Source organism: Gracilinanus agilis, chromosome 1 (assembly GCF_016433145.1).
Source record: "Gracilinanus agilis isolate LMUSP501 chromosome 1, AgileGrace, whole genome shotgun sequence".
Taxonomy (NCBI): Eukaryota; Metazoa; Chordata; class Mammalia; order Didelphimorphia; family Didelphidae; genus Gracilinanus; species Gracilinanus agilis.
Genome location: NC_058130.1, coordinates 543,526,120 through 543,551,050, shown reverse-complemented (window position 1 = coordinate 543,551,050; position 24,931 = coordinate 543,526,120). Strand labels below are relative to the sequence as shown.

Below are 24,931 nucleotides of genomic sequence, written 5' to 3'. Positions count from 1 at the left end.
GTGTGACCCTGGGCAAGTCACTTGACCCCCATTGCCTACCCTTACCAATCTTCCACCTATAAGTCAATACACAGAAGTTAAGGGTTTAAAATTAAAAAAAAAAAAAAAAAACTGAACTGTCAAGGAAGCTAGGTAGCTCCGTGGATTGAGAGCCAGGCCTAGAGAAGTTGGTCCTGGATTCAAATTTGATCTCAGACAATTCCCAGCTGTGTGACCCTGGGCATGGCACTTAACCCCCATTGCCTACCCTTACTGCTCTTCTGCCTTAGAACCAATACATAGTGTTAATTCTAAGATTGAAAGTAAGAGTTAAAAAAAAAATTAAGTGAACTGTCTTGAATTGGGCATGCAACTAAAAAACTCCCCCCAAATTTTAAAGCCTTATTTAAATAGCAGAATAAAAGTAAGTCCTAAAAATCACAGAAGTAATAGATTAACAAAACTTAAAACAAAAAAAAAAAGTCTAGGGATTTTTTAATTACAAAGCAAGAAGAAAACCAAGTTGCCAAGATAAAAAAATAAAATGAAAAAATTCACAAATGAAGAAATAAAGGATATTATTAGAATCTGGTTTTGCCCATCTTTATGAAAATAAACCTAATGTAAGTAAAATTGGTGAATATTTTAAAAAATATAAAATACACTAACAGATATAGAGAATTGAAATAACTCAATCTTCCACAAAAATAAATTGAACAAAAAATGAATTCCCAAACAAGAAACCTCAGTATCAGATGGATTCATGAGTAAATTCTATCAAATAAAGAACAATTAATTTCAGTATTACACAGTTTGCAAAAATAGCAAAAGAAGGGATCTTGTCAAGTTCCTTACATGACACAAATATGATCTTGATACTGAAACCAGAAAAAAAGTACAACAATATCCTTAATAAACAAGGATGCAAAATTTTTGTTGAAAATATTAGTAAAGAAGCTAAAACAACAAATCTATCATTAAGATAATATAGTATGACCAGGTTGGATTTGTACTAGCAGTGGTTTGATATTAGAAAAACTATAAATGAAATTGACCATATTAATAACAAGAACAATAAAAATCCTATAATTTTATTCATAGTTGCAGAAAGACTTTTTGACAAAACATAACTACCATTTCTATTAGAAGTACAAGAAAATATTGAGATAAGTGGATTTTGCTTAACATGATAAATAAATATATCTAAAACTAATAGTCAACATTACACATAATGAAGGTATACAATGAAAATGGAGTAGATTGAGAATGCCTGTTGTCATTTAACATATTATTATTTCTTCTGTTTGATACATTGCTAGAATTGCTAGTTATAACAATAGGAAAAGAAAAATAAATTGAGGGAGTAAGCATAGAGAAGAAAAAATAATTATTGTTTTTTGGAAATGATAGAAAACCCTAGAGTCAACTAAACTCAATTGAAACAAGTTTAGCAAAGCCATAGGATATAAAATATGAAAAAATAAAATATGAAATTATCAACATCAACATTTTTGTTTAATACCAATTAAATTCAGGAGGAAGAGGAAGAGAATTTCTGTTTAAAATAATCATAAAATGTACAAATTATTTGGGAGATCTAAAGGGTAAATTAGAAATGAAAGAAGGGTAAAATAGAAATGAAAGAAGACATCAATCCCTCCTGAGATCCCAAAATGTTTGAAAGTCCTCCATTTCATTAAATATATATTCTTTCCCCTGGAGAATTATACTCATTTTTGCTAGGTAAATTTTTGGGGGGTTATAATCTTAGTTCCTTTGCTTCCTGGAATATCCTTTTTAAAGTCCTCCAGTTCTTTAGTGTGGAAACTGCTAAATCCTGTGTCATTCTGATTATGGCTCTTGTTGTTTCTTTCTGAAGTATTTTCTCCTTGACCTAGAAAATTTGACTGTAACATTCCTGTGGATTTTCATTTTGGGTTGTCTCTCAACCTTGTCCTTTCAAATCAGGAGGTGATTTGTAGATTCTTTCTAAATTTCTAATATGTCCTATATGTCCTAATATGCCCTTTGGTTCTAGGATATCAGGGTAGTTTTCCTTGATTATTTATTGAAATATGATGTCCAGACTATCTTTTTGATTAGAGCTTCCAGTTAATCCAATAATTTTACTATCTCTTCAGACTATTTTCCAAGTTAGTTGCTTTTCTAATGAAATATTTCATGTTTTCTTCTATTTTTCATGTTTTTGTTTTGTTTTATTTTTTCTTGATGTCTCATAAAGTCATTAGCTTCCAGTTATAAAAGTCTAATTTTTAAGGCTTCATTTTATTCAGGGAGCTTTTGAATCTAGCCAATTCTACTTTTTAAGTTCTTTTCTTTGGTGAATTTTTGCATATCTTTTCCCATTTGACCAATTCTGCTTTTTAAGGAATTCTCATCAGTGGAATTTTGTGCCATTTTACCATTTGGCCTATTCTGTTTTTAAGGTGTTACTTTTTTCAGTATTTTTTTATGCCTCCTTTATCAAGCTATTGACCTTTTTTGTGTGTGATTTTCTTATATCATTCTCATTTCTTTTCCCAATTTTTCCTTTACCTCTCTTTTTAAATCATTTTTTCAAGTTGTTGTTCAGTCATGGCAAATAAAATAGAATGGTTTGTCATTTCCTTCTCCAACACATTTTACAGGTGAAGAAATTGAGACAAATAAGGTTAAGAGACTTACCCAGGGTCAAACAGCTAGAAAGTGTTTGAGACTGGATTTGAAATAAGGTCTTTCTAACTCTAGGCCTGGTGCACTATCCATTGATTGAACTTGTTGCCCACTTATTGGACTTCTAAAATCATTTTTGAGACCCTGTAGGGATTCTTTTTAGGCCTGAGACCAATTTTCATTTTTCTTTGAGGCTTTGGCTATGGCTTTTTTGGCTTTGTTGTTGTCTTCTGAATTTGTGGTTTGATCTTACTTGTCACCGTAGTAACTTTATGTGGTCATTATTGTTTTCCCATTTTTCTAGCCTATTTCTCTAGAATTTGTCTTGAAATGTTATTATAAGATTGTTGGGAGCGGAATTTGGAAGAACTCAGGCAGGTTCCTATCTTTATTCCAACATTTTTTCTGTGTGTGTGTGTGTGTGTGTGTGTGTGTCTTTTAATTCCTGTACTATCTATAGCAAGAAGGTTGAAGTCATCCAATTTGGCAATTGGCCATTTAAACAACTGAATATATAATATTCAGATTCCTAATATAAGCATTTTTCTAAGACCTTTTTTTGCCTATTCATGATTAATAAAGAAAGCTTTAAGAAAAAAATAGGAATTCAGATGCCTGAGACCAAGGTATAACATGTATTTGGTTTCCCAAGTACAATTGTCTTATATAGAACATGATGGACTAAAAGTCATTTGCGGATAAAGAAAAAAAAGGTAGTAGGTAAGGTAAACGTATATATATTTGAAATATTATCTTCAGAATGTATTTGTTATTGTTCAGTCATTCAGCTATGTCTGACTTGTTTTCTTTTTTCTTTTTTAAATCCTTACTTCCAAACTTAGAATCGATACTGAGTATATTGATTCCAAGACAAAAGAGCAATAAGAAGGACAATTGGGGATAAGTGACTTGCCCAGGGTCCCAAAGCTAGGAAGTGTCTGAGGCCATATTTGAACCTAGGACCACCTGGCTCTCTATATACTGAGCCATCTTGCTGCCCCCTGACTTGTATATTCTTTGCAAAGATACTGGAGTGGATTGCCATTTCCTTTTCCAATGTGGCCCCATTTTACAGATAAGGAACTAAGGCAAATAGGGGTTAAGTGTCTTGCTCAGATTCACACAGCTAGTAAGTATCTGAGGCTAGATATGAACTCAGATCATCCTGACTCCAGACTTGGTGTTCCATCCACTGTACCACCTAGCTGCTCTTCAGTATGTATACTGTATGCCTAATTCACTTTCACTTTGTATTATTTCATGTGGCTCTTTTTTGTAAGTGGCCACTATTGGGCCATTGAATAGAGAACTGAGCCCAGAGTCAGGAACACTTAAGTTCCAATATGGCCTAAAATATTTATTAGTTATATGCTCCTGGGCAGGTCACTTAATTAATATCTGTTTGTCTCAGTTTCTCCAACTATAAAATGGGGATAATAACAGGACATACTTTGCAGGATTATTTTAAGGATCAGTTGAGATAATACTTATAAAAGCACCAGCACAGAGCCTGGCACATAGTAGGTACTATATAAATATTTCTTTATTTCTCCTTCCTTTGCTTTATTACTTAAGAGTCTTAATAGTTCTTATTTGGCAACATATTTTTCAATCACGTTGATATATTTTCCATTTCCCATCCCCTGGATCTTTCAGTCATTTCCAGTTTTTTTTGCTATGTACATATTTATATTAATGCATATATACATATATACATTTGTATTTATGCATACATAAGTATATGCATCTGCATATATAATAGTACAGTCTAAGTAACTTTGTATCTCTTTGTAGATCTTTTTTAAAAAAATTAATTCCTTAGGCTGTATTCCCAATAGTGGGCTCAAAAGTAAGACAAGTTTTATTACATATCTATTTGCATATGTTTGATAACTTCCCCAAAAGACTATGATAATTTACATTGGAACCAGCAAATACATGCATGTACTTTCCCCTCAACAGCCTAGCCATTATTAGGTTTTATTAGTTTGATTTATTTTGGCGAGTTAAGTATTGTTTTAAATTGTATTTTAAATATTATTAGTGAGAAAACTTCTTTCTTTTTAAAGATTCACCAGTCCTCAGTCCAGCTAATTCTGCTGTTAATTTAAGTGGAACTCAGGAGCTGCCCAGGAACAAGAACCTGGTGAAACCTCTGGCTTTATCTTTGCAGATTGTAGGGAAGACGTACACTTCAGGTAATGTTTTCCTTGCTCTTTCGAGTCTCCTGTAAAACTGTAATCTAGAAAAGGCTCATTGTAGGACTTTTTGTGACTAATTGAAAAGAGTAAAAAGTTGTATATCTCTTGGCTAAACAAAAGAGAGCAAGTGAGGCTTGAGAGACTGTAGTCTTATGTCCTCTGCATTATACCCAGAGAATTCACTCCTGCAGCTTCTAACCTGCCAAAGGGATATTTTCTCATCTGTCAGTGAGTTCTCAGGGAGCCTTCTGATGGTCCATTTAACAGAACATTAAAGACCCTGCGCCTTTTGTACCTCTCTCACTAATTTTTAGAGATTGATAAAGGATGGATATAGAGTTCAGATTGTCTCTTTGAACCTCTCTTCTCTTAGCTTTGTGATTCCAGTCTTCAGATCTCATGAAGCTTTAGAAGGACATAGCTTCTAGGATAAGGTCACACTATCTTGATAAAATTTGAGGACAGCTCTCAAGTCTCCAGGATTTAAGACTACTTAATATTCCCCTAAGTCATATTATGCAGCCCTTTGGATCTTTGTTCAGAAATGTATAAGAAGACTAACAAGTCTTAATTTATTAAATTTGGAGCAAGTTGGGGCAAGTTACTTAATGCTTTATAAAGTAATGTACAAAGTTTATTCTTTGTAAGCAAAGTGATTTGTCACTTGGGCAACTATATGTGGCACAATAGATAAAGCATTTGACTTGGGGTTAAGGGAACTTAAATTCAAATCCTCCCTCAATTATTTAGCATCTGTGTAACTCTGGGAAAGTCACTTAACCTCTCTTGGCCTCAGTTTCTTCACTTGTAAAGTGTGAACAATAATAGCACCTATATTCCAGGGTTGTTGTGAAGATTAAATGAAATAATATATGTTTAGCTCTTTGCAAACCTTTAAGCAGTATATATATATGTATATATATATATATGTATGTGCTAGCTATTAATTATCATATTATAATTATGTCTCTTACAAACTCTAACTTCCATGAAGGGAAAGATTTCCTTTAATTTTTCTGTATACTCTGTTTCCTTAATTTGGTACGATAAAGGAATATGCCTGTACCTGGAAAACTACCTTCTTGTGATCTGAAATAACATTTATCTGCAGAACTGAAAGGGGACAAGCCTTGGAACCTAAAAGAAAACCCAGAAAAATCACTAGTATTTCTATTTATCACCAACAAAGTTAAATAGCAAGAGATAGAAAAGGAAATTCCATTAAAAACAGTGGTAGATAATATAAAATACCTAAGAGTATAGTAACCAAAACAAACCCAGCGGCAATATGAACAGTTTATAAAACATTTTTCACATAAATAAAGTCAGATCTAAACAATTGGAAAAATAGTAATTGCCCATGGATAGCCCGGACCAATATAATAATAACATGACAATCTTACCTAAATTAATTTACTTGTTTAGTTCCATGACAATCAAATCACCCCAAAATTATTTCCCATAACGGGACCTAAGAGAATCATGCAAAATTTCTTAAGAGATCTCAGAAACCATCTAAATGAACACTTCCTTGAAAAAAGAACACCAGACACAGCACATGAAATGAAGGTTATTCCCTTTCGGCTCCAAGACCAAAATAGCCTAGTCCAGATTGGCACATCTCTAATTGTTAGAATTTTTTTTATCTTATCACATCAAGCCCAAATCTTCACTTTGCTAAGGCTACTCAGTGCTCCTAGTTCTGCCATTTGGACCTAAGCAAAATAAGTCTGACACCACTTCCACATGACCACTTTTCAAATACTTGAAGATAATTGTCATGAGCCTCTTAAGTAATCTCTTAAGCCTTTTCATCACTAGCTCTTTCCATCATCTTCTTGCAGCATGATCTCAATGCCTTTCATCATCCTGGCTACCCTAGTCTGGATTCCACCCATCTTATCTTACCCTCCCTAAAAAGAGGCATTGAGAATTCAACAAAATTTTCCATGATCATGGCAAAATATAGAGACAGTCACCTCCTTGTCTTGGACTATGCTTGACTTCATGTAGTCTTAATTTTATTGGGTACCATATTATATTCTTGATTCTTTTTGAGTTTGGAGCCCACAAAACCCCCAGATCTTTTCCAAACAAACTGCTAGCTAGATTCACTTTCTCTATTTTGTAACCGTGAAGTTACTAAGTTATGTAAGACTACGTTTATTGTCATCAAAATTTGTCTAATTAGATTAGCTCATTTTTCTAGATTGTCAGGGTCTTTTTGGATCCTGACTCTTCCATTCAGATTATTAACTGTTATACCATGCTTTCTGTCATTTGCACATACCATCTATACCTTTATCCAAATTATGGTTAAAAATGTTAAATGTTATAAAAGCAAGTGAAGATGTCTGGGGAGCTCAACTGGACACTTAATTCCAAGTTGACATTGAATCACTCTTTGAATCAGATCTTTCAGATATTTTCTACTTCAAATAATTATATAATCATGTAGCCCATGTCTTTCTTTTCCTAAATAATAATGTGAATGACTTTGTGGGATATTTTTTAAAATTCTGATAACCCATATCAATAATACTCCTTTGATTCACCAATTTGGTAATCCTGTCAAAAAAGGAAATGCGGTTAGTTTGGCATAAGTTTTCAATTACATGTAAGAAGAATTTTTAATATTATATTCATTTTTTAAACTTGTGAGTTCCACATTCTCTTTTTCTATCCTCCCTCCCTGAGGTGGTAAGGAATTTGATATAGGCTATTTATGTGCAATCATTCAAAACATAATTCCATATTAGTCATGTTATAGAAGAAGATGCATGTTCCCTCTACCTCTCCCTCAAGAAAAAACAAGAGAAAAATAAGGTGAAAAATACTGTACTTCAATCTTCCTTCAGCCTCCATCAGTTCTTTCTGTGGAGGTGGATAGAATTTTTCATAAGGAGTCATAAGCTATTCTTAATAAAACTATAATGACTTCATCATTACCAATTACCCATAAGCATATAATAACCATAAATTCTAGAATTTTGACAGGCACCAATTGCAAACTCTCCGACCTATAGTTTGTCATTTCCATTTTTAAATAATGACAACATTTCAGCTTTGCAGCACACATTCTTTTAATCTTTTATCTTCTTTTTATATTTAAAAATAGTGGTTGAGCAGTCACATACATCAAAAACAAATACATACTCTCTTTCTCTTCTTTTAGTTATCTTAGGTATTAATAAAGTAATCATTTTGTATCACTGCCTTCTCACTGCTACTTTTCTTCATCCTATATCCCCACACATAATGACTCTTTTTCCCTTCTTTGAAAAACACACAAAAAAAATTTTTGTGATCATTATTTTTCAATGGCAGGCTTACTTCATTTTGAGGTTTAATGCTCCTGATATGATTCTTTGAAAAATGCGCTAAACTTTTATATTCATTTTCTGAGACTCCCTTGCTTCCATCTTCTTTCTAGACATGTTTTAAAAACTAAGTGGTTAGTTCCCTGTGCATCCACATCTGTCTATTTAGGCAACTGCTTCTTTTATTCCTCATGGGAATTGGTCCTCTCTATGTCTTTAGAATTGTGTTTTTGAGAGTTTACCATTCTTCCAGGGCTGACTGGACTGAAAATTAAGTCAAAAGCATGGCACAGTTTTCTAAGAATCAGGAGCATTAAGTCTCAAAATGAACTCAGCCTATCATGGAAAGCTAAGGACCACAATTTTAGAATTTTAGGTAATGTATTCCTTTCTCTATACTCTTTAAGATCTCTTCTCTGCAAACCCAGAATGCTTATAAATTATACCAGGCTTTGAAGATGCCATTCTTCACTTTACTTCTTCCATGAGTTTTTCTTTAGTGTAAGTGATATGTGTCTTCTTTCACAACATGATAACCATGGAAATACATATTATATGATAACACATGTATAAATCTATGTCATATTACCTGCCATCTTGAGGATGGGGAAGGGGTGAGAGGGAGGGAGAGAATATGTATTACAAAATGTCAAAAAACAATTATTAAAAATTTTATTAACATGTAGTCTGGGAAAAAATAAATTATGCCAGGCTTTCTTCTCTTCTCCCATAAATTCCAAAGTAGAGTGGTTACTTCTCTCTAAGGAGAAGCATTGCAAAGAATATTTCAGTGAAAATGCTTATGTTTATGACTCCACTGATTTTTCATCCAAATATTCTCTACTATGCTTTCTTCTTCTGGTTTCTTGATTTTCACACGTAAATTTCACTTTTGTAGTGTAGCTAATTCCCACTCTACCTTTTACCTATCATCTTCTTTTTGAATAAAGTATATCTCAGACCCATATTCTAGTGATGAGTTCCATTTTGCCAAATCTCTGGGATGGTTATAATTCAATTTTGCCTTCTTGTATTAAGATCTTCTAGTTCATCACTTTCTTAAAAAATGCATATTTTGTGCATTTGTGTGTAGACATTGTTAAATACTCTTACCTTCAATATTATTGATTCTAAGCAAAAAGAACAGTTAGGGCTAGGCAGTTGGGATTATGTGACATGTTGAAGGTCACACAGTTTGGAAGTGTGCAGACATTTTGAGACATGCATTTTGCTGCAGTCTTCTTTCTTGCTTTTGGGTCCTATAGACTTTTGGGTATCTCTACTGATATTCTTCCTACTTTATATTTCTGCTCCATCATATTGAACTTCATTCAATCAACAAGCATTTATATTTGGCCCCTTGTATGTACCTGATACATTGCTAAGTGATGGGGATTGAAGGACAGACAGGAAATATACTCTGCCCTTGAAGAGCTTACAATTTAGAGAAGGAAGACAGCATGTATTTATACAAACATATACAAAATTAATATGAGAAGATTTGGGAGGAACGGCACTAGTTGCTGAAGGGATCAAGAAGAGTTTCATGTAGAAGGTAGTGTTTGACCTGGGTCTTGAAGGAAACTAGGAATTATCAGAGGTAGAAGTAAGGAAGAAGTTCATTCTAGACATGAAGATGGAGGGATAAGAAGAGAGAACCATAGATAGGGAATAGTGAGATGACCAGTTTGGCTGGACTGTAGAGTATATGTGAAGGGAAACAATGCATAATAATATAAAAAGTCAAATAGGAAGGATCAGGTTGTAAAATATTCTAAATATAACAAGAATTTGTATTTGATTCTAGAGGTAGTAGGAAACCACTGGAGTTTATTGAATAGGAAATTTATTCACAGATTCGTAGCTGGAAGGGATATCAGAAGTCATCTATTCCATTCCTTTCATTTTACAGTGGAAAAAATTAAGACTTAGTGAGTTTAAATGATTCATCCAAGGCAACACAATGTCAGAGATAAGACTCGACCCTAGGTCTATTAACTCCAGAGCCATTGTTCTTTTCACTGTTCCATACTCCTTACTACAGTCAGACTTGGGCTGATAGGAACCTATTTTGACAGTTGTGTTAAAGATGAATTAGGGTAGGGAGATACCTGAGACAAAGAGAACAATTGAAAGGGTAATACAAAAATCCATGAGGGCATGAACTAGGGAATGTTACTATGCCCCTGAAGAGAAGGGGTCATTGAGAAAGAAATTGTGGTAATAAAAATTATCACATCAGCACTTGCTTCGATACATGGCTATATGGGGTGAAGGAGAATGAGGAATAAGAACTAGAAGAATGGTAGTACCTTTGAGAGAAATAGAAAAGTTTGGAAAAGGGGTTGGTTTTGGGGAAAAAGATAGTGAGTTCTCTTTTGCACACCTTGATTTTAGGATGTCTAGAAAAAATAGAATTTGAAGTGTACCAATAGAAAATTGTTGATATCTGGAGAACTGAAGAGAGACTGAGGCTATATGCATAAATCCAAGTGCCATCAATGTAGAGATTATAATTGAATTATATTTGAATTGAATTATAATTGAAATTGAATTATGTTTGAATTGAATTATAATTGAAACTGGTGAGGCCACTGAAAGAAGAAGAAGTAGCAGAGACACAGACACAGAAAGAGACAGAGAAGAAAAAAATAAGGCCCCAGAAAGAGCATCCCATAATTAAGAGATGGGATAGAAATACAAAGGAAACTAAGGAGAACAGTATTAGAAAAACCTAGAGGAAAGCAAGCATCCAAGTAGAGTACATGACAGTGTCAGATGCTACAAAAGGCTCAGGAGGATGAGGAATGATAAAAGGCCATTGGGTCTGGCAATGAAAAGATGGTTAATAACTTTGGAAAGAACACTTTCAATTGAGTGAGTAGGGCAGAAGCCAAATTGTAAAGAATTGAAAAGAGAGTGATAAGAAAGGAAATGGAGATCTTCAATATGGACAGTTTATTTTAAAGGTATTTTGGATTAGAAAGGAGGAGGATGGTAGCTTTAAAGTTTGGTAATATCTACAGAGTTGTTTGGGGTTTTTTAATGGATAAGGTATGTTTGTAGGCAACAGGGAATGAACCAGGAAATATGGAGAGACTGAAGGTAAAGAGTGGGGAGGAGATGATTGTGAAAGGAAAATTCTAGATAAAATGGGAAGGGAATAGGCATAGAGAGAGAAGTTAGCCTTGATAAGACAAAAGCCCATACCTTTACATCAGAGAGGAGAGCAAAAGAGGAGATGTCAGGAGATGATGTGAAATGTCAAAGAAGGAGCTCCTCACAGGGCAAGATCCCCATATGAGACTCTTGGGGAAGGAGTGATATGGGAGACCTGAGGAGAGAAGAGAAGATTCTTGGTGGATAACCTAGGCAATTTTTTCTTTCTTTTTTTTTCCCCCTTTCCAATTTAAAAACAGCTTTTACTTTTTTAGCTTTAAAAGGTTCAAAACTCCAGGCAAACATATTCTTGCCAGGCCTTTTAAGTATATTCTTATCTTTTGTAAAAAGCCCATCATTCCTATATTATGAGGCAAATTCTTCCATTATGCACCATCTTCTACTATAAGAGGTTATTAATACCATTACCACAATCTATGAGAGCCCACACTACGGCAGACAATGATTGGTTACAACCAGGTTTGACCATGCAATTAGGCAGTTGGGCATTTGTTACCTAAAATTTAGCACTTTCTCTGAAAGAACTTAAAGGGTGGGAAGTGATAAGCAACAGTGGCACATCAGCCTTCTCACGTCTGGTCCACTTGAGGATGGACCATTGTGCTAATTGACACAAACCTGTTTGTACTTTTGTACCCTGGTTTAGCACCTCCTAATGGATACCTTATGATTAGAATATAAGCAGGAAGGCACTGAAATTTTAAATAATCACAATAGTAGTAGTGATGGTGGTGATAGACATCATCATGGTAGAAGTAGCAAGAGTAGCAGCAATAACAACTAACATTATGTAGCACTTTATAGATATTATCTCATCTGATCCTTATAACAATCCTGAGGAGATGGTCTTACTACCCCATTTTTACAGATGAGGAAACTGAGCCAAACAGGTTAAGTGATTTGCCCAGAATTGCAAAACTAGTAAGTGGATGAGACAGAATTTGAATTCAGGGGGCAACTGGGTAGCTCAGTGGATTGAGAGCCAGGCCTAGAGACAGGAGATCCTAGGTTCAAATATGACCTCAGACACTACCCAGCTGTGTGACCCTGGGCAAGTCACTTGACCCCCATTGCCTATAAAATTAAAATTTAAGAAAAAAAAAGGAATAAAAAAAAAGAATTTGAATTCACTTCTTTCTGATTCCCAAGGTCAACCCTTTATCCATTGGCCTAGTTACCTTTATAGAACAGCTTGGTTTTTTGTTGTTGTTTTGTTTTTTGTTTGTTTGCCCAGAAGGATTTTACTTTCTATTATCCACAAGGGACTCCAATCCCTATCCTGAACATCCTCAGAGTTCTTGCTATCTGTCTTTTCTGACTCTGTAGAATAGAAATGGACAACCAATGTACTGTGTTTTATTTAAATTTTTCCTCCTTTTTTTCTTTCTAGCTTAAAAACTAATTTTATTTTCTAGCAACTATGGTATTTGGTTTAAGTTATCTTGGCTACCTCATGTCACGTCAACCTTGACTCCTTCAAACTGTTATTTGCCACCTGATTCCAGTCTCTCTGGATCACTTAACTACTGTGTACATTGTGGTGACAAGCTTCTCTTCTCGTCCTGGTGTGCTGTAGATGCTGCTAATGGGAACAGTAGTAATGGAGGGAGAACAAATCCATCCAGCTCCATCCCCACTCGCCCAGTGCCTCATTCTGTGTCACCCAGACCTGGCTTTGCTGCAGGAGACCAAGGTACATACAGCCCGGATTAGAGACTGGCAATGATGTAGCTTAGTTTCTGGTGACCCAACGATGCCAATAATGACGATACCTCACCTCCGTATGGCACTTCTTACCTCTTAGAACGTTTAAATGAAAGCCACATTCCAAGACACATGTTTAATTCAGCCTGCCATAACTGCTGAGCTCACTCATCTGAGAATGATGGGTGACCAGTGTTGATTTCTAAAACCACTGAGACTTCTGTTATAGAACGTTGACTTTCTTTTCTTCCATCCGCAGCATCCATGTCCAGTTCAGGACCACCAAAGAAACGGCACCGGGGATGGTATCCTGGGTCACCTGTCCCTCCACCTGCCTTAGTTGTTCCTGTTCCTACAGTCCGACCTCTTGCAAGAACTGGTAAGACTATTTCATAGGAAACTGATTTTAAAGATCCTACCAGGTGGCATTGCTTTTTCTTCTCTCTGTATCAATAGATTCAGGATTTATTTTCTGATAAGATTCAGAATCCATATATGTGTGATGCTATTCATTTTATGATGTTTGGTTGTTAAAAATAATGAGGGAGAGGCAGGTAGGTAGCTCAGTGGATTGAGAGTCAGAGCTTGAAATGGGAGGTCATGGGTTTAAATCTAGTCTCAGATACTTCTTAGCTGTGTGACTCTAGGCAAGTCATTTAACCTCAGTTGCCTAGCTCTTACTACTCTTTTGCCTTGGAACCAATACACAGTTGATTTTAAGATAGAAGGTAAGAATTTTTTAAACAAAAGAAAAAATAATAAGTTAAAAAATGCCCAATTATGTCTTTACCAACCTAGCCTATTACATGAGCAAATCTCATACATATAAGTTTTACATATTTTTCTTCTCTCTCTCTCTCTCTCTCTCTCTCTCTCTCTCTCTCTCTCTCTCTCTCTTTTCCCTTTCTCCCTCTCTCTCCTGTCTTTCATCAGATGTTACTGACTTCAAGTCTAGCAATTTAAAAAAATTTTAACATATTTTTGTTATATTAAATATTTTCCAATTGCATGTAAAATTTGTTAACGTTTTTTTATTTGAGCTCCAAATTCTCTTTTTCCTCACTCTCCCCTGATCCTTAAGAAGATTAGCAATATGATACCAATTATACACATGAAGTCTTATAAAACATTTATAATTTTTTAAAAATACTACTGAAAATATGATGCTTTCAATTTTATTATTTTTTGTTGTCGAAAAAGGAAGATTTACCTGTGTTCCTTTCTCTTAATCTAAATTTTCTGATCAAACAAATTTTTCTTTTTTTTTTTTGCAGAGCCTCTTTTATCTGTCCCAGTTCCTCAGTCCATGTTAACTGGAATTTTACAACCTCGTCCCATTCCTGCAGGGGAAACTGTAATTGTTCCTGAAAACTTGCTGAGTAACTCAGGAGTCAGACCAGTGATTCTGATAGGTAAGACAGAAGAGTTATAGATTTTTCAAGCTTACTTAATTAATTAACCAGCGTTCCCAAAAGGCAGTTTGATGTAGTAGTGGGATAGAGAGCCAGCTTTAAGGCCAAGAAAACTTGAGTTCAAAATCTCACCTCTAATACTTATTGTCATTGTGATGCTGAACAAGTCACATAAGCTCTAAGTGTTCTGGGAAGCTCTTTAAGAGTATAAGCTGCAGAGAAGGTGTCAACCTTCATTGGTATAGAGAATTTCCTCATCAGAGAATTCCCTGCATCAGTGAAATCAGAGGTCCAATCCCTAGTTATGGAGTCAGAAAGCACTTAAATAGCATTTTTTTTCTTAGACTCTTAAGTATTTCATGTATTGAATAGAAATGGAAGATAAATGGTATCCAATTCTTTTAGAGAATGTCATTAATGAATACTAAGCCAGGTTGCCTGAGAGTGCCATGTTAGCTATATAAATGTTCACTCCCTTAAGAAAGCCCAACTTAGAATCACTATCAATGCCATGGAGAACCCAATAAAGAATAAATAAGAGGACATTTTGGAATGTGTGTGTCCTGAATGCAAATCAGAAATGCCTCCTCCAAACCATGGAGAAGAAACAAGTTGATCTAGCTAATTGGTTCCTCTGAGGAAGAGACCCTTTAAAGTCAAGACTGTATATTTTTATAGTGCTTTAAGGTCCACAAAGTTTTTGATTCCAATAACAGCACTGTGAAGTAGAAGCTCTTATTATCTACATTTTATAGACCAAAAAACCACAGTCTGAGAAAGGTTAATTGTTTTGGATGGGATCCCACATACCTTAGGCCTTCCTGACTCCAAACTCTAATACTTGATCAACCTATTTGCCCAGCAAATAGATTAATTAAGAAGATTTTAGACTAAACTAAATAGAATTTTAATATCTATAACAATGGAAACACTTGTCCTGTGTGTAGTCTCTGCCTATGAGAACATATTTAGAGTACTCTTTGGTTTTAGGCTTTACATTTTAAGAGGCACATTGGCCAAATGGAGTTCTTCAAGAAGAGGGCAACCAACCTGGTCTGGGGATTCATAATAACCATGTTATGTGAGAGTCATTGAAATGACCTGGAGATGTTTGCCCTGGAGAAGAAGAGCCTTAGAGAAATTGTGATGGCTATCTTCAGATATTTAAGGGACCATCATGTGGAAGAAAGATTATATCTATAATATGTGGCCCCAGAGGCAGAACTAGGCTACAGAAGTTAAAGTTAGATATTGAGGAAGTTCCCAAAAGTTAGAACTGTCCTAAAATGTAATGGTACTGTAAAGTAATATAATCCCCTTAACTGAACGGGGATTCATGCTTTTTGAGTAAAGATTGAAATAAATCACCATTGGGTTTCCTTTCAATTCTAGAATTCCATGACCGTATCCTAGGACTGAAGATCTAAATCTTGGGAGCATTTAGTTGGCCCTTTTAGGAGACCCCTTTAGGACAGCTTTCTGATTCTCCTTCCTTCTTGGTCTAAGGGGATAACCAGACTAGAGATTCCGTCAAAAGCCTTCTAGCAAATTCTGCTCTCTTCCAAGGGAGCCTAATTATATCTAGATCCATGAGAACCTTGTTAAAATTAACTTATTGCTTCTCTTTCCCATCACATCTAACCCCAATTTTTAAAGCTATTGTAAATCAAAAATTGATTGTCTACAGTACCTTTAGTCCAGAGCAAGAATTCTAGTCTTGTCCTAGTCCTAGAGCATTTCTGAGTATTTCATAAATGTCAGGGGTAAGGTGGGGTGCATTTGAAGCTTTACCTGGCCTCTGCTAGTTGATATGAATGCTTTAACTTGGGTCCCATGCATGTGCAAAGTTATTCTTCTACAAAGGTTGCATTGTATGCATTTTATGTTTGATTATCACAATGTCATCATACTTAGTATATGCTTACTATGCAGTTGAATGGGGTTTCTATGTTAAGTAGGGGCAGCTAGGTGGCTCATCGCATAGTCAGACCTAGAGATGGGAAGATCTGGGTTCAAATGTAGACTCAGATACTTCCTAGCTATGTGACTTTGAGCAAGTCACTTAACCCAAATTGTCTAACTCTTACTGCTCTTCTGCCTTGAAACAAATGTTTATTATCAATTCTGAGACAGAAGGTAAGGGTTTTTGTTTTTATAAAGTGTTATGTAAAAAAACCTATTTATACTTTGGAGTTAAAGTCTTGCTAAAATATCATAGAGTTTTCTGGATTATTAGAAAGGCATACTTTTTGCCTTTAAAGAGGTTTAGAATCTAAAAGGAGAAATAGGGCTTTTAATAATGCCTTTAGTTTCTACAGGGCACTCTCTCCCACTCTGAAAAGTCACTGAGGCCTCAGGGGATTTGTTGTTGCCTCCTATCATTTCTTTTACTGGTAAGGAAAAAGAAGCAGTTCACTTGGGAAGGTATACTAGTATAGAATTATAGAACCATGGAAGTGAGGTAGAGTGAGGTAGGTGGAGTGAGACTTCAGATCTCAATTAATTCTACTCCTTCATTTTCATATTTTTTCTACGTTAAAGATTTGTGCCTTACCTACTTTGAAGACTTGAAGTTACAAATTAAAACCCTAAAATAAGGCATTTAAGGATAAGATAAAACAGAGGAGGAGACATGCATTGATCATTTGAGTTGAGCAGTGAATTTATCCCTAAGCTTTCTGGCAAATAAGACAAAAAAAAGGAAAATATGATTTTACTTTGTCATCTTACAAGAAAAAGTGAAGAAATCATTCTCCAGAGACATTTTTCTCCTCTGTAATTAAACTCAAGCAGAGATTTTTATCCTATGAATTTTGTATGAAATTTATGGAATAACAAAGTGGACAATATTTTCCTTTAGAACTTCATAAACTACATGCTACATGTACAAAGATTGACCATGTACTAGGGCATAGAAATATTGCAAGCAGATGCAGAAAAGCAGAAATAATAAATGCCACTTTTCTAAATCATAATGCAGTAAAAATTATAATTAACAAGGGTCCATGGAAAGGTAAATTTAAAGTTAATTGGAAACTAAATAATCTAATCCTTCAAAGCAGGTGGGTCAAAGAATCATAGAAACAATTACAGACTTCATTAAAGAGAATGACAATGAAGAGACATCATATCAAAACCTATAGGATACAGCCAAAGTAGTACTCAGGGGAAAATTTATATCCCTAAGTGCCTATACCAAGAAAATTGAGAGGGCAGAAATCAATGAATTGGGCTTGCAACTTAAAAAATTAGAAAAAGAACAAATTAAAAATCCCCAGAAAAAAACTAAATTGGAAATCCTAAAAATTAAAGAGAAATTAGTCAAATTGAAAGTAAAAGAACTATTGAACGAATAAATAAGACTAAGAATTGGTACTTTGAAAAAAACAAATAAAATAGATAAAGTACTAGTCAATTTAATAAAAAAAAGAAAGAAGAAAATCAAAATAACAGTATCAAAAATGAAAGGGGCAATCTCACCTCCAATGAAGAGGAAATTAAGGAGATTACTAAGAATTATTTTGCTTAATTATATGGCAATAAATATGACAATCTAAGTGAAGTGGGTGAATATTTACAAAAATATAAATTTCCCAGATTAAAAAAAAAGAAAATAAAATTCTTAAACAATCCCATCTCAGAAAAAGAAATTGAACAAGCCATCAAGGAACTTCCTAAAGAAAAAAATCCCCAGGGCCAGATGGATTCAAAAGTGAATTCTATCAAACATTTAAAGAACAACTAATCCCAATACTATACAAATTATTTGATGAAGTAAGCAAAGAAGGAGTTTTGCCAAATTCCTTTTATGACACAAATATGATACTGATTCCAAAGCCAGGCAGACCAAAAAACAAATATTATTCCTTTCAGCACAATAATATTCCATCACCAACATATGCCACATTTTATTCTGCCATTCTTCAATCAATGGACACCCCCTCATTTTCCAATTTTTTTCCACCACAAAGAGCACAGCTATCAATATTTTTGTACATATTTTTTTCCTTATTATCTCTTTGGGGTACTAACCTATCAGTGCTATAGCTGGATCAAAGAGCAGGCATTCATTTAAAGCCCTTTGTGCATAGGTCCAAATTGCCCTCCAGAATGGTTGGACCAATTCACAACTCCATCACCTGTGTATTAGTGTCCCAATTTTGCTGCATCCCCTCCAGCTCTCTCCTTTGCAGTCATATTGGCTAATCTGCTACGTGTGAGGTGGTACCTCAGAGTCGTTTTAATTTGCATTTCTCTAATCAGGAGGGATTTAGAAGACTTTTTAATGTGCTTATTGATAGTTTTGATTTCATTCTATGAAAACTGCCTAGGAATAATGAGCTGGAGGAATTCCATGTGAACTGGAATGACCTCCAGGAATTGATACAGAGTGAAAGGAGCAGAACCAGAAGAACATCATACATAGAGACTGATAACATTATGGCACAATCAAATGTAATGGACTTTTCTACCAGTAGCAGTGTAATGACCTAGGACAATCCAGAGGGACTTATGCTATCCACATCCAGAGAAAGAACTGTGGAAACAGAAATGCATTAGAAAAATATATGATCGATCACATAGTGCGATAGGGATGTGATTAGGGTTTTGATGTTAAAGAATTGATCTACTGCAAATATGAATAACATGGAAATAGGTTTTGAACAATGATACATGTTCAACCCAGTGAAACTGCTTGTCAGCCTTGTGAGGGGGTGGAGATCATGAATCATGTAAACATGGGAAAATATTCCAAATTAAAATTTAAAAAATTAAAATAAAAAAAGAACTTCATAAAAAAAGACACAGAAACCTTGCTTGAAAGAAACAATTCACATTTCTATAGCACTTCATGGTTTCCTTTATGATTAGCGCTATGATAGTTTGATATCATTATCCCCATTTTACAAATATGTATAAACTGAGGTTTAGAAAATGCCTTGGTCAGGAGGATTGTGGCCAGCATCATTAGAGGCAGGATTCAAACCCTGTTCTGAATCTCAGTCTAGCATGTATTCCAGGATACCTCACTGTCTTGTTCTCTCATTAGATGCAGTGATCGATAGAACTTCTAGTGTTAATGTACTCTGGGAATTTACTTTTTATTACAGGTTATGGCACTTTACCCTATTTCTATGGAAATGTTGGTGACATTGTAGTCAGTCCCTTGCTTGTGAATTGCTACAAGATTCCACATCTGGAGAGTAGAGATTTGGACCAGTTGGGATTAAATGGAAGCCAGTTACTGAGTGTGGAAAACATGATTCTTTTAACTATACAGTATCTTGTGCGGCTGGGTAAGCTACTTCTATTGTTGTATGTTTGGTAATTACTATTTTTATTCCTTCTTTCTCCCTTCCTTCCTCCCTCTCACTCTCTTCTCTCTCTTTTCCTTCTCCTTTTCACTCAGTCTCCTCATCCATGTCCTCACATCCACTAGTATTTTTTTCTACATTGTTCCCCCCTTTCTTATCTCCTTTGTTTTGAGGTTTTTCCCCCCTCATTCTCTTCCCCTCCTTTGCTTCTTTTCCTTCTCAGGACCTTCCCCCTCCCCCTACCTCTCTTCTGGTGCCTCACTCCCTCCCCCCCTCCCCCCAATCCCAGCTATCTATTCTTTAGGGGCTTGGAAGAGAAGAATTGCTCCATCTAGTGTTTTGGCTAGTAGTGGACTCATCAGCGTCCAATTGAAAGGAAGGATTATGCATCAGCTTCCCAGGTTTCCCCTGGGAAGACTTAGCTTTGCCACTTCCCTGAGAATACAATCATTCTTAAATGCAAATAGGTCTTCTTGTATGGTATATCTTGTTCACACCTGAAACCTTCTTTGTTTTTCTCCTTAGCAACATCCTATATCCAATCCCTTTTGGAATAATAACCATTTTTAGCATGTTTGGTACGGCAGACAACAAAGAAGATCTTCAGGGGCCTATGGGATGGGGTAAAAAGGACAGGCACCCTTATTCCTCATATTTGTCATCCTCCTCTCTAGCTACAATCCCAGGCCACACACCTGGATAATCTTGGGTACCACAGCAGGTATCTGCAGGTGTGTGCTTACCACTGGGCTATACAACATTTACATGGAAATGAGCCTTATTGTGCAAACTGAAAATGACTGGTCCCAAATGAAAGCTAATTACAGGCTCCCTACAGGACTTCAAGCCTTCAAGCCATTGGGCAGCTTAGAGAAATTTGAAAAAATACTGTGTAATTGAATATTCTAAGGGAGATCCTGGAAAGCATGAGATTAAGGATATTTTAGGAAAGACCTTTGGAATCTTTGAGGGCTACAAGTCTTCTCCCATCCACTTCTCAGTCCTTCCTTTTAAGCCTAGGAACTGCAGTTATTCTCATTTACATAACATGAAAGAAGGCACACTAGAGGAACAGATTTTAATACCACATTTAAAGAGTCAGAGAAGTAGGAGTTGGGATCCTGCCACCAGCATTCAGTCAACTCAGTAAACATTGATTAAGTGCCTGCTGTATGCCAGGTACTGTAATAAGTGTTAGGGATGCAAAGAAAGAGAAAGACAATCCTGCTCTCAGGTAGCTTCCACTTTAATGGGAAAAACAACATGGGAAAAGCTATGTACAAACAAGATATGTTGTATAGGATCAATTGGAATTAATCAGCAGAGTGAAGGCACTAGAATTAAAGGGAAATCAGGAAAGGGTTTTTTTTGTTGTTGTTGTTGAAGGTGGAATTTTCACTGGGATTTGAAGGAAGCCAGGGAATCCAGGAGACAAATATGAGGAGGTATGGAGGAGCACCAGAGAAAATCCCTGTGGTGCATTGCTGGCAAACTAATTAACTTCTCTGCTTCACTTGCCTAATCTGTAAATTAAGCATAATAATAGCATATACCTTGCAGAGTTATTGTTGTGGGAGCCAAATTAGATAATACATGTAAAACTCTTTGCAAAAAACCATAGCGTACTATGTAAACATTCCCTATTACTATTATTTTAAAGTAATTACTATGAAACCACCTGAATTTCAAGTCAGTTGATACCATTAATTTTACTACTGTTTATTCAGGGCCCAATTATTTTATTTAGGTTCAGAAATCAAGGGGACATTGAGTTACCAAATGTCAGAAAATGATTATTAAAATTATATCTAGCTGTAAAAAAAAGAAAGAAAAAGGAAATCAAAGGGACAAAACTATATATTCTTTATGTTTGAGAAAATTAGTACCAAATTGATGAAAACTTTAAAAATCGCAGTTCAAGTGAATGAAGTAGAATGTATATTCATAACAATTGCACTAAACCTGTTTGTAACCTGTCATGTTTAAAATCAATTTGCTTTCATGTTGAGTTACTTTACCCTTAAAAAAAAAAAGGTAGATTCTATGATGCATCTTCTTTAGGAATATTGTTATTAGCCTTTGGCACCAGAGTTTTACCTTCTATTGATTGTTTCCCTGTTCATCATCATCAACAACAGGATGTTCCCTGAACATCGCAGTGATGTTCATTGTTAAATAATTATTTTTAAATTTTAATCATCTTCACTGTTGGGTGCTCTCCTGCTCACCCCCAAAGACATATGGTTCAGCCCTTTTGGAAGTAATGTTATTCCAGATAAATTTTTCAGTCTTGAACAAGGCATTGAGAGAATGTTTGCAAAGATACTACTCTCACATTATAGATTTTTAAAAGGTGGGGAGAGCATCTAGGCGGTTCATGAAATTGAAAGCCAGGCCAGAGGTAGGAGGTCCTGAGTTCAAATGTGGCCTCAGACACTTCCTAGTTGTGACAAATCACTTAACCCCTATTGCCCAGCCTTTACCAACCTTCTGCCTTGTAACCAATGTAGATTATTGATTCTAAGACAGAAAGTCTGGATTTAAAAAAAAAAAAAAAAGAATCCAAACCTGGAGGGTTATCCATTTTAAATAATCAGCCCTGCTCTTTGGTGTTCAGGCAGTTGAATCACTGCTGGGTAATTTTATAAGAAAATAGGATAATATTCTTTAGAGTACCTTCCACTATAATTTCCTCTCTCACTGTCCAGTGCTCTGTGAGTTCTCTATCAGAAAATCTTTTCAACAATACTGTGAGAAGGGCTGATGTCCAGAATCCTGGGTCTGATTTAAGTCGTTAAAAAGAATATTCAGAATATATTGGGAACCAGTCTTCTCCTGTTAAAGTAGCTAGCTATAGCAGAAAATCACCTCAGAATTGAGATCTGGGCTGAAGCCAAGGCAGTCAAGATTAGCACTTGATGAGAAAAAAGTCATATTGTCAGATTCGTTGAAAAGGTCAGGGAGAGGGAATGGCTTACTCATCTATTCATTAAAGGTTGAGCCAAAGGAGATGATTAGAAGTGACTGGGAAGCCAGTCATTCTCTCCTAAAGAAGACTTGTTACCCTGGTTTAAGTTCTGATATATTCTTCTTCCCTGTCAGCTTCCATAGCTTGATGCCCACCCCTAATACTTCAAGAGAATTGTGAATATTATGGGCACTTTAGACAATCTTTCTGCATTTTTAGATTCAGTACTAAAAATGCCAACTCTTAGATTAAACCCAAAGATTCTCAAAGAGGGTGCTGAGATACAACCACTAGTGTCCTTTGAGTTTCTGAGCTGAGTAATAATACTAGCTAACATTTATAGAATGCTTAGTATGGACCAGGTGCTGTGCTCAGTGCTTTATAATTATTATCTTATTTGATCCTCGCAACAACTCTGGGAGGTAGATGCTATTATTATCCCCCTTTTATAGATAAGGAAACTGATGAAATAAACAGAGTTAAGTGACTTGCCCAGGGTCACACAGCTAGAAAGTGGTGATGGTCAGATTTAAATTTACAGCTGGTTGCTCAATCCACTGAGCCACCTAACTGTAAACTACAAGGAAATTACATTTGCAACAATTTTGTGCATATATATGTCTCCCTCCTCTCTCAGTTTAGATCTCATTTCCTCAGTGTATCATGAGCAAATAAAATTTGAGAACCATACCATACCTTATGTGTAACTGGTCACAATATTAATTTGTTTAAGCTGAGCTAAACAGTAGTAGTGACAAAGAATTCCCTTATATTTGTGATTTGAACCAGACACCCTAATAAAACACTAAAACTTTGGTTCTTCTAAGTGAGTTAAATATTAGTACTATAGAAGTCAAAGGAAGAGTGAAAAAGTTGGACTAATTTTCATCTAGCTCAGACTCTTCTGAAAAAGTACTATAAAAGCAGTTAATTATAATAGATGATAGAGAAAGTAGAAATCTATTATAAGAAGAATGAATACTTTGCACTGATATACCTCTCTCTATATATATAGATATAGATATGTATATATACATATGTATATATAAGAGAGAAAATAATCTAAGATCCTCACTGTCAGAAAGTTTTTCCAATAAAAATTATAATTTTTAAATGGACAATCTTCCATTTTTTCTTTTAAGAAACTTCTTAATCTCCTTCCTCCCCATTTTTTGGTTTACTTATATAATCCGTTAAGATAATAAATAATTTTCAGAGTTACCAGAAATGGCTCCCTTTAGGGTAACAGTTCAACTTCTTTCCTGAACCTTTATCTGACCAAAGTACTTGCCTATTTTTGCAAATCTTATACAATAGAAGTCTTCCTTAATTTGGGTTAATAAATGTGTGCTCTATTTATAGTATCATGACATTGGGGTCTCCCTGGAAGCATTTTTTTAATATGTCACGGAGTTTACTGCATCATGAAAGAGTAATAAAATTGAATAGGTCCTAATGCAAGGGGTGGGAAGTATTCATTTTCACTTCTAGAGTTTAAATATGAATTAAAAGTTGGAGGGGGGCAGCTGGGTAGCTCAGTGGAGTGAGAGTCAGGCCTAGAGACAGGAGGTCCTAGGTTCAAACCCGGCCTCAGCCACTTCCCAGCTGTGTGACCCTGGGCAAGTCACTTGACCCCCATTGCCCACCCTTACCAATCTTCCACCTATGCGACAATACACCGAAGTACAAGGGTTTAAAAAAAAAAAAGTTGGAATAATCATTCTTTTATGTTCCCAGAATGCCACACTTCATCTTATTTCTTTTACTCCAAAGCCTATTTGGATTTGAAAACAGATCAAGAAATTCTTATGGCCATAGGTAGTCACTGTAATGGTGACTGAGATAGAAAAGCACTGAGGGAAAATCCAGATGATAAAAGGAAAACATGTTCTTTCTCTGGGAAAAGCATGAAACTCCCTAAAAAGCTCAGATTTCCCCTCCCCCCCAAAAAACATAACTGGATATAATTCCTACTACTGCAGAGGCTATGGTGTGTGGATTGTTTGATCTCCAGAATCCAACATTATAGCCTACAGTAGGGCTAAAGCCCAATGGGGGACTACAATAAGCAACTCCTGCAGGCATGTGCATCAACCTGGGGTTTCCTCAATACCTTTTCTCATTGAATATCTTTTTCCTGTTTAAATCACTTTTTGTTAACCTTTGGATGACTTGTAAG

The 24,931-nt window shown here is 35.4% G+C and overlaps 1 protein-coding gene across 1 annotated transcript in view; it reads left to right on the top strand.

The window, feature by feature from the left end:
- The window catches only part of GREB1L (GREB1 like retinoic acid receptor coactivator), a 339,947-nt gene that overhangs the window by 245,314 nt on the left and 69,702 nt on the right, over positions 1-24,931 (top strand). Inside the window, exons 10-14 of the mRNA XM_044683023.1 lie at positions 4,722-4,850; positions 12,930-13,046; positions 13,317-13,436; positions 14,332-14,469; positions 19,581-19,766. Coding sequence (XP_044538958.1) covers positions 4,722-4,850; positions 12,930-13,046; positions 13,317-13,436; positions 14,332-14,469; positions 19,581-19,766 — 690 coding nt within the window. The remainder of the gene's footprint in view (positions 1-4,721; positions 4,851-12,929; positions 13,047-13,316; positions 13,437-14,331; positions 14,470-19,580; positions 19,767-24,931) is intronic.